We start from the raw sequence: 11264 nt of genomic DNA on the forward strand, positions 1-11264 counted from the left end.
ATTATTATTTCATTCCAGACTGCTACTTTTAATAATGATTAATGATGGGACCAGTCCTAATCCAGAAAGTTTTCTGGATGCTGGTCAAAGCTAAACAACATCACTGTTCAGAAGCTGGTCTCACTTGAGTTGTGCCAGTGTATCACTGACTCCTGGTGTGGGAGTTGGTTTTAATAAGTTGTTTCCCATATGGAGGGGTGCCTATGCCAAACTTAAGAGCATTGGTTGTGTTGTTCCAAGTTGTCTGCACATAAATAGAATGCAACAGTGAATTCATTATTTAGGATTAAATCTGAATGGACTCATGGTTTTAACTGAGCAATGGAGCACTTCTGCTACATGGAGCTTGATGGTCATTAAGTGGTTATGTTCCTGTTTTATAACTTAATTTTCTCTTCAGGCAGCTTCTTTCATGCTTTTGCTTAAATGAATAACAAATATTCAAAGCTCCTGTAGCTTCAACAGTGGCACAATAAGAGAAAGGAGATGCTCTTTTGTAATATTCTCTGAAGGGTGAAAATGAAAATCTCATGGAAAGATTAGATTCTTAGAGGCATCTAAAGTTGAACTGATTTTTAGACTGTGTTTTATTTTCCTTCTAATCTTCCTTGAACACAACTAACAGCTGGGAAACAAGCAGTTGTTTGACATGGTAATATAGTAAGCAGGGGTTTAGTTAATAAAATTTGAAAATCATAGGATGTTAATAATTTTCATAGCAAGGTAAAGTAACACACAAGAAGTAATCTGACTAGCACTTGCAAAAGAGCAGGATTTCTAGGTCATAAGTCTTTAAAAAAAAACCAGAAAACACCCACCCAAAAGTTAGGTTTATCTTAATTTGCATCAAAACCAATATTCCTTCAAGTTCCTGGAAATCAAAGTTCTGTGACCTTTCAGCTGTGCGAAGCTGACATTTTAGCCAGTTTCTCCCATGAGAAAATGGGGTTGAAGCTTGTGTCAGTTCAGCTGAGGAAGGAAGAAGGGGCAGGGCACCTGGCTGTAATGAGGATACACAGCTTTTAGCTGCTTGTGGCAAATCCTTGGATTGTGCCCCAACTTCACAATGAGGAACACTGGCTCTGCCGTAGTTCTTGGGGCTTCTGGGCATCTCATGGTATGATGAGAATACAAAGTCTCAGTTAACTAAGTGTTTCAGTCTTTATAGAAGAGCATGAAATGTATGATACTGCTTGCCTGACCTGTAGATTCCTGGAGAAATGGATTCTTAGTTCTGGGGGGGTCTATCTTTTTTGTTTTCCCTCAAGTATTCTGTCCTATGTAACTGTTCAACAACAGTTACAGGACTTATTAAGTCAGTTTGAGCTCTAGTAATATGTATCAGCTCAATAAGTGTCAGAAGGCTTGTCCCTCAATGGGGACATAAAGAAATTGCTGTCAACTTCTGGTTTGTGTCTTTGCACCTATACTTCAAATATAAGGTTACAAATGTGTTGGGGTGCTTTTTGGATGTGGGTTCATTATATAGCACCTTATTATGCTTACTAACCCCTCTGCATCCCTTTTAGTGTGCTAGGCTTCTTCCTGAAAGATAATTTACCTGTAAAAAGCATTGCCTTACTGTGGGTGCATAAAAGAGCTGCTCAGAGCTTTGGAATCTCACTTTATTAAGTGGCCGTCTAGCACCACTTACACACTGGGGTGGTGAATACTTTAGGCATAAATCCATTTGTTGTCTGTGTTGTTACTGTTTCCAAATGCATTCTTAAATAGTAGAGTAATCTAACTATATCATATCTTACTGCTAAAAGATAAGATAGGAAATTGGAAAGGAGGAAAATTCTAGGTGTTGGCTGAGTCATGCTTTAAAATTTGTGGTACATTTAACCTTTCAGCATTCCTCATGTAATTGTAAGAAAGAATCCAGGAAATAATGATTGCCCAATTTTTATTTCCATGCATTAAATTTAATTTTAACATTGCCACCAGAGGGCAGCATGTTCCACGAGCTAGCAGTGCTGAACGTGCTCTCCTACCTGATTATAGGCAAAGATGAACTAGTAAAGTCTTGAGTTTTCAAACGTATCAGTAATTAATTTACAAGGTTTTTCCTGCTATGCTCAGCTTATAGCAAAGTCCTAAGATTGTTGCCTTCCAATAGCTTTCTGAGAAAGACAAGTGACATTATTGACATCTGCAAGTAAAAACTAAATGTAGCTGCTCTACTACTCACGTTCTGGTGCCCCTAACTTATTATTACTCCTGCATACAGCTCCCATGAGACAGTGGTATCAGGAACTTACTTACTCCCTTACCTGTTTCTTGCATTGTTTTTACCAGTTACAGAATTCATTTTTCCTGGATTTGTCTCAAGGGTAGTAAAACTGTATTACTTATTTGTGTGATGATATGAATGTTGAAGTTGATTTAATTCTACATTCAGTGTTTGTAGGATTAATTTACCTTAAATGCAGTATCTGTAGTGTTTTGTAGTTGCAGTTTTGGGTTGTTTGGGGAGTTTTTTGGGGCAAGCATTGTAAGTCGTGACTTCTTGAATCTCATGTTGCTATATAATCTGGGAAACTCCTTATACAAATGATCTAAAATGATAATATACTGATATATTGTGATTTAAAAGCCTCTTTTGTTGGCTTTGCAGTAGGTGCAGGCATGACACAGCAGGCAGATCACATCTTGCAAGACTCACTTTCCCACTTGTACAGTAATGCACTTTTCCTCAAAGGGATATCACTATTATTTGGGAACCTAGTGATAATGAGCACACAATTGAAAAACATGTTACATTAAAACAAGTCACTGAATAACTTGTGTACAACCTTTTTTTAATGCTGTGATACAGTTATATTCAGCAGTCTCATGCAAAAAGCATCAGTAAGTTGGAGTTTGGAAACTGAACAGAGTTAAACATTAAATGTAGATGTTTTCCTGAAGGTACATTGTTTTCTTGAATTTCCCCAAAATGTAGTCAAGGATTTTTATATTTGGAAGTCTAATGTACCGATTTTGCAAAAGTCTTTCGCTTCTTTTTATGAATAACAGAGGCATTGTGTACTAGGGCATTGCCATCTTTCAGGTGACTATGTATAAATGCAGGGCGAGTCTGGTATTGCGTCCCCTGGAGTGGTGAAAATGAGCCTGGACCTGATTTGGGATGGAAAAGCCTGAGTATCTTTGTCTAGTGTTTTAGTAGCAGCAGCATTATAGGAATGTACAGTGCAACTGCAGTAGGCTTGGTAGGCAGCCAGCTGAGTCCTTGTGGGCTTGCTGGTGAGGTCTTGTGTGGAAGTGGCTAAACTGCACCTGGATCCAAGCTGGCGTGTGAGGTGCTGCAGCTGTGTTCTTGCAGTCCCCTGCATGTGGTCTAATAAATCTAAACTGGATTTGAGGGGAAATCATTCTGTCTTTCTGCATTTATGGCTCAGTTAATCTGAAAATAGGATAAACTGCCCATAAATAATTAAGAGTTTATAGTATACTGCATGTTCCAGATAAGAGCGAGAACATGCAGTATTAAAAGAGATTTTTGGAAGAAGTCAATTCTACCAAGTTCACCTTCTTGTCCTTGATAATTGAAGCACTAGCATGCAATGCCAAAATCTGATGAGATAGTCTTAAAGCAGGTAGACTGCTATTTTAGTGATGTTCTCAGGTGATTGAGTCTGCTTACACTTTGAATCATAAGTTAAGATACATGGATCTGAGAAACAAATGGAAGTATCAAGGGATTCAAGTCTCTTTTCAAGGTTGATTAGTAGCATTTTTTTAAGATACATATAAAGAAGGGAATGTGAGATAGACTTTCTATGTGCTTTGTCCTTATAATTTGTTTTCAAAGAAGAATTATTTCTGTGGCCCAGTGCAACCTGGCATTTTGCTATGCAAAGTAACAGTATGTGCTGTTTAAATATGTCGTGCACTAGAATCACTGATGGGAATGGGGTACTTGGATTATGACTTCAAGAGAACAGAAATTATACAACTGAGATTAATGGAATATTTGGATTTTTCAGATCAACCGTTTCTTGGCCAATGTGTTTAATATTAAAATATACTGCACTGAACTCAGTATGCTCTATTGCTTTGTATGATACATGTGTAGGAACAGAAGGAATTTTATATTTGTGCAGTGATTTTTTCCGGTGCATTTTACTGGTTTTTGTGAGGATAGATGCATTGCTACAATGACTGCTCTTGAGTGTAGTATCCAAAAGTTAATTTATTCTCAGTTGTATCAGTTTGGAGTCTGTTAAAATTCTGGTTTGTTGCTCTAAAGCAATTTTTATAGATTTAATGTAATTCTCATGAAATTAATTCTAAGAGTCTTGGTGTATTTAGCCAACATCTTGTAGAAGAGTTAGAAGTGCCAATTGTTAAGTGCTTGTTTACATGAAGTTATCATAACACTTTTTTAAGACTTCAAGTTCTGTTTAATGTCCCGCTGAAGTAGAAGTAAGGATCCTCACAGAATCCAGCTGTGTGAATTTTCAAAGTTGACTTACACCTTTCAGTGGGCACACGTATGAGGCCATTACAATAATTAGTATGTTATCAGGAACAAAGATAAGTTGGAATTTTTTTCCTTACATAGAAAACTTAAGTTTTGGAGGAATTTGAATCAATTCGTAGTTGGCCGAAAGCCAATTTTTCTTCTCAACTGTAACACGTGTTTGAAAAACGAACTCGCTTCCTAAGTGCCTTGTGAATCTGCAATGATTAATTCTTCTCATTATTTTGCTGCAAATTCTCATGACCCTCTGTGATGATTCGATCACCCACTTAGAGTTTATGCATATTCATATCTCTCTGCTCCTGCTGCAGTCGTTCAAGTCTCCTTCACTGGCTGTGGTGTGTGCTTGGTGCAGTAATTGAGCTGCAGTAGATTGATTACTCTGGGGAGCTGTAAGGCCTTTAAAGGTGAAAACATATCAGTCCTGTTAATTAGGAAACAAAGCTCTGGTGGCAAGTTCAGCAGTCAAATGCTTCCAGTGTAGAAATGAGGAAAGGTATGATTTGTTCCTCTCCGTGAACCCTGTTTACTTTTTTATATTTGAATTAGATCTGTATTTGCTGTAATAGGCTTGTGCAGAAGGTAGCATGTCTTGTATGATTGCATGGTGTTGGTATTTTAAAACAAAAAGAACTGTATGTTTATTGTAATTACTAGCTGCTGTTAATCACCTCCTAAATTATGCATTATTTTAGGTGTTACTTGACCTATAAAGCTAAATGAGAGATGAAAATGGAATCATTGATTGTAAACTTTAACCAAAAACATCTATATCAGTCACTTGTTCAGACCTGAGTGTCAAAGTGTTTTCTCTGAATTAAAACAATAGATTTTTAGAAGTCATTACAAAACCTGGAGCCCCTCCTTTCTACTATTAAGATGTCTGTTACCCATTGTGTGCAAGATTAATTAAAGAGAATACGTTCTTAAAATTAGGTGAATATTAAATGATAGCGTAAGGTTTCAGCCACCAGACAGCATCCTTACATCATCATTGTAAGTACCCTGTGGTTTTATGTTGCTAAGCACTCTAATCTAGAGTGGCCTATTACAAAGATATTAAGGGTAGGGGAAACCATCTGCCACACAATCTATCCATAAGGGTCAGAAATAAATAATTTAAAAGTAATTTATATATCTTAAAAACCACTTTTTCCCTGTAATTACTGGACAACAGATTGTGGAATACAGATGTTATGAAAACGCCACTGTTTTTGTAAACAGCATGTGATCCATTGCTGCTTCAGGGTGGGTTATGGGATGCTGTTGTCATACCTGTTCCTGCAGAGGTCAGGAAGGAAAGTCTCACTGAAGCAACTGCACATGAGATTGAATTCCAATTAGTGCATCCAACACTGAAGGATATCACATTCATTGTGTCTGTGGTCTTTTTTCTCCGTTTTAGGCATTTATTAACACTGCAAAGGAGATCTACGAGAAAATCCAGGAAGGAGTTTTTGACATTAATAATGAGGTAACTTTTAGTACTCTGTACACTTTCTGCTTTTTTAAAGTATAGAATTCACCTCCCCTAGAAAGCTGGACAGTAAAAGATTTGTCTGTTCCATTTGGCTGTAGAGTTGCCTGCCATTGTGATAAAAATGGATTAAAATAAGTGACCCTATCCATCCATGAAGCATCGCAAAATAATATAAATCCCCAAAAGAGAAGAAAATCCACTTTCATCCACTTCTCCATATGGTGTCATCTGTTTTCAAAGATAATTTTCCACTATGTAAATGGAGGACCATGTTGATATGCCAGATGCACTCCATGAGCTGTCCAGTGTAGGGGAGGGATTGCTTTGAGAGTTACATAAAAGACTTTTGAAATGTTCCTGGTTTAGGTGGCTGGGTACTGTAGGGAGTAAAAGATTAGCAATTTTGCTTATGCACATTAGTGAAATTAGAGATGAGGGCCTGTGCCTTTGCTTGTTCGGGATAGGGGTGGAGAGCTGGAGAAAGGGGAACAAGAGCTAGAAAGATGTATAATTGTGTCTTGAATTTTGAAATGACTGTGCTGTTGAAAATCTTGCTTCATAACACTAGTTTTATATAAGCTCTCTGTTAACAGTCAAAAAAATTTGACAATGTGAGGTGATCAGTCTTTTTGGGAGATCAGGTTGGGTTTTTTATCCTGCATATCCCTGAATATTGTTGCTGAAGTGCTTAATGAAACCACATGTGAGAATCTGCACCACCACTCTGTTCTGTTCGTGCTCTGTAGAAAGGTATCTCCAGACTGTCAGTGTGATGCTTCTCCTAGACATTACCGTCCTTGCAGGATTGTTCAGAGCAGAGAGGGAATTGGCAGGACTCAAATTAAGTAGTTTCATCTCTTTTTGCTCAATATATTTCAACATGAGAGAATTCAGACTATTGAAAGTATTACTTACGACTTCAGAGAGGAAAAAAAATCAGAAACTTCAGTAGTATGCAAAGTAATGCATCAGGAAACTTGTAGCTAAATAAGACGTGAATAGTAATCCTCTAAACTAATTCTGACTGGAAAGTGTGTGTGCATGTTGGTGAAGCACTTCTTAAATTCAGTTCACTGATGAAAAATTTAAGATCATCTTACACATCTTTCCTGAAGAAAATGCAGTTGGTAGTGCAATATAAATTGGAGAGCAGAGTGTCTGAAAAAGCATGCTTGTTGTATCTGTCGAGTTTCATATAGTAGCTGACTGCTTTACTGTGCCTTACCGAGCTTTGATTGCAATATGCTGTCAAGAGCCAACAGTCCGTGCTACTTGTTTGGCTTTATGCCAAGTCTGGCTTCTTGATTCCTCAAGAAGTTGCTATCAGCCCAGAGGGGGCAAAACCAATGAGCCATAGGGCATGCTTTTTATTAAAGGGGAGTCAAAGAGCGAAAAGAAACCACATCAGCTGCTGTCAATACTAAGCGAGTGCCAGAAACCCGAAGGCTACCACTGCTGCAGAACAACTGCCAAGCACTATAAATCTGAGATTTGCTGTGACGCAAAGTTTCCTTAAGAGCTTAATTTCTGAAGCTACTGTATTACTTTTCTCAAACTGGTGTATTTTTAGGTAAAATCCACTTGAGGGAGTGAGGGTTAAGGTATAAGTGTGATTTTGATGAATGAAAGAGCTACGCTGTGTGTGGGTTCTTGGCAAGTAGCCATGTCTTTTGGGATCACAGAAATTATTGATGACACAGAACACTCGTATGCCCTTAGCCTCTACAGCTGATTCAACACAGAAAGAAATGCTGTCTAGAGAGGAAAAGTTTTATATTAAACTATTAAACTGGTGGAGATTTTGGCAAGAGGGGAGAGGTTATACATTCTTAGCAAATGTTGTGTATTTTAAGCTATATGCCAAGTAGTATTCAAATACAATTCTTGCTCTTTGGTTTTTTTTAAATAGGAGTTTAAGCTAAAGAGTGTAGCATGGAGATAAAATTCAAATGAGAAGGAAGGCATCTTACTTTAAATAATATTTAATTGCTAAGAACATGCTGGGAAAAATTACAAACTTTGATGTATTTATTGCATACATTAGGAGAACTTGTTATATGATCTTCTAAATAGAAAAAGTAGCTTTTCAAGTATATTCTAAAATATTTATGCTGTGTATTAAACTTCATTTCAGGCAAATGGCATAAAAATTGGCCCTCAACATGCTGCCACCAACGCAACACTTGCAGGCAATCAGGGAGGACAACAAGCTGGAGGAGGCTGCTGTTGAGCCTGTTTTTACTTTCTAGCTGCCTGGATGAGGCCTACTTACTTGTTTGTTCACCCTTCCCTCCCTCTGCCCCGCTCGCCTCCACTTCAATTCAACTGAGACATGAAACTTGTAAGTTGGTTTCCTGTTGCAGAAGACTTTATCCTTCAAATTCTTGTATAACTTTGAATAAATGGTTAATGTTCACTTAAAGACAGATTTTGGAGATTGTATTCATATCTATTTACATTTGATTTCTAGGTCAATTGATGTGATTATTTTTGTTAAATGTTGTCTTGTGCCCTTGACTACGAACTGAATTGTATTAAACACTACAAAGTCATTTGAGTATTTTAATCAGTTTGTGTAGTTAGGTTTCCCAGCTCCTGAGGTTACCTAATGTTTAATATTGTAGAGCTGTCCTCAAGTTTTTTGTCAATTTTCAAGGCTATGAAGAGAAGCAGAAGGACTCTTTTAATTCTGTATTTATCACTTTCTGTATATATAGTTTAATAACCTGCTTGGGTGTACTTGCCAAGCTAGAATTCTTTAATGCATTTGCATAAAATCTATACTACTTAGAGCTTGAAAACTACAAAAGCATTAATAGGAACTGCTTGGATGCTAAATTTTAAGCCTTTTTGACATTGTTAGCATGTTCATGCTCCCCTGTCATTATCCTGAAGTCCAAGAGAGATGCTTAATGTATATTACTAGAGGCTACATACGTGCTATCTATTTTAATGCCAAATGTTTGCTGTTTATCCACAATTTCCACAACACCTCTTCAGAAATGGATTAGCTGTTTGCCTTAACAAATACTGTAGGTGAAAACAGAGTATGGATGAAAAGTAGAGGAGGAGTTGATAAATTTAAAATGGCACATTTTAAAAACATTAATCTTCTCAATGTTTTTTTTTTCTTGTTTACCACTTGATTTCTAGGTATATTTTTCATGCAAGGACAGTTTTTCAACCTAAATGTATAGTGGTCGTGTAAAGTTTTCTTTTAGTGACAACTTGTAATCCTAAATATATGGTAAGCATCTTGTCTATTGTGAAGAGGGTGTGAAAATAAAATCTGCCAGTTTGGAAATCTTGCTGAAAATCAAAACTACAAATGTTTTGTTACTTATTATGGTGATGGCTGGGGGGAGGGGCATATTTTTTTCCTTAAATGAAAGGGTTGCAACAGGGCAAAACAAAATCCTGTGTTTAAGTGTTTATTTGTTAAAATACAGAATGTTCATGTCACCTTTCATACAAATGTGCAAACAACTGAGTTTCCATCTCATCCTATTTAAATAATTGCAGACAAAAGGGTGATGCTAATGGTAGGCCATGCTTCATGTATTGGGGGAAATAAAGGGTGGGGGCAGGCAATGACTGCAAAACTTCTGTCTTACTGGACCAATATTGACTGCAACACAACACTGGAGGAAAGGGATCCTCATGTCACCCATTCTAATTGTCAGAACTTGAACATCCAGAGTGAATAAATTTCAGCCTGACGGGTGTAACATAGCAGTGGTTCTGAGATTAAATAAAATTTGAAAAAATGGTGTGGAACCTTTTGTTGGTATCTCGGGGAAAGGGGAACCAGTATGGATTTATGTTATTTGCTGACTCCCTTCTCTTTTACACACTTAGTAACATTTTCAGTAATGTAATATAATTATTTTCAGCTTTTAAATTATTAAGAGGTTACTCCATTTACGTACTTTGAACTGTTACCTGTTTATTATACAGAGTTTGCATTTATAGAGCACACTTACAGTTTCAGTTGAAGTTTGAAAATTGCGTTGCATGACAGTAAAACCATAGGACTGAACTGCATGGATGACACAGGAAAACTGGCATGTCCTAACTAGCTGTTTACAAGAAGGAATGAATGAACAAGACTGTTAGCTTGGATTAACTACTTGAAGTTTTTTTCACTTGGCAATGTTTTAGAATTCAGTTGTTTGAGATGAGAGAAAAATGTGCTCTTACATAGCAGCCTGAGCTTCATTACAAAGGGGAATAAAGTTATAAAGTTAGCTGTAAAAACTGTCCATTAAGGGAGTGGGGGGGGGAGATTTGTACCCTGCCCTGAGAAGAACAGAAGTTCCTGCTGTTTTAGCGGTGATGATTTGAAAAACTGAAAGCTTCTGACAGTCTCATTTTCTGAAAACATGGAAGAGGCATAGAATTGCCCAGGAATCCAGGGCTACTATAGTAAAGAAACACCAGTGCTGCTTTTTGGGGGGTGAGAGGGGCAGGGGGAATATGCTGTGGCTTACTGAAGTCATGTCTGCAATCAATTGCTGATCCTGCTGGTTTGGTCCTGGCTCACATGCCAGTCTTAGACTGTACATTACGTTAAGACCGTGGTACTTTCAAAGAGTAGCTAGAACAAAACCAATTTCCATGCATTCTGGCTGGCTTTTTGTCACAAACTTTATGCACATGTAAACCTTTTGTTGCTACAGAAATCTCTGTATTTTTGTAGGGATTCTTTTTGAGAAGTCCTGATGCTATTGTATCCAATTAGAATTTGAAAATTTTATAGCACAGAACTTATCAGGAGGGTTTACTTCTAAAACATTTGCTTAAACATGATTCTTTCACAGGTTTCAGCTTTACTTGTACATGAGCGACTGAAAACTTGCTGAGATTCCATGTTGAATTCCAGCTGCTTTTGTTGGTTACATTTTCACAACCAAAGAACCAAAACATGTAATTGTTTCCCAGCAACTTGTACACCTGTTACATGTAATGTGAAACTGTTGATACCAAAGAAATCACACCAAGATGCAATTTTTCCCTTAATCATAGTTTAGAATATGGTAGAAAGAATACTCAATTTAAAATTTAAAAAAATAAAAAAAAAAAAAAGAGATTGGGGTGATAAGCCCTCCAAGCATGACTATAAACTTGTCTCTCCCATTTCTACTAAAAATGAAATGCTCCAGGAATTTTGGCAGTCATTGAAGAAAGATTAACAACTCCCCCTCAGTCTTAACCCTGTGTGTCTCTCTTGGCTTCAGTCATTCTGATTTACTCTTGTGCAGATCAGACTCAGCAGTGAGTTAAGGTAAAACAACT

At 37.2% G+C, this 11264-nt stretch overlaps 1 protein-coding gene across 1 annotated transcript in view; it reads left to right on the plus strand.

Moving 5' to 3' along the window:
* The window catches only part of RAB2A (RAB2A, member RAS oncogene family), a 43561-nt gene extending 33815 nt beyond the window's left edge, over positions 1-9746 (plus strand). The window contains exons 7-8 of the mRNA XM_066563417.1: positions 5895-5963; positions 8104-9746. Coding sequence (XP_066419514.1) covers positions 5895-5963; positions 8104-8199 — 165 coding nt within the window. The 3' untranslated portion in view covers positions 8200-9746. The remainder of the gene's footprint in view (positions 1-5894; positions 5964-8103) is intronic.
* Positions 9747-11264: the final 1518 nt, after the last annotated feature.

Source organism: Molothrus aeneus, chromosome 1 (genome assembly GCF_037042795.1).
Source record: "Molothrus aeneus isolate 106 chromosome 1, BPBGC_Maene_1.0, whole genome shotgun sequence".
Lineage (NCBI taxonomy): Eukaryota > Metazoa > Chordata > Aves > Passeriformes > Icteridae > Molothrus > Molothrus aeneus.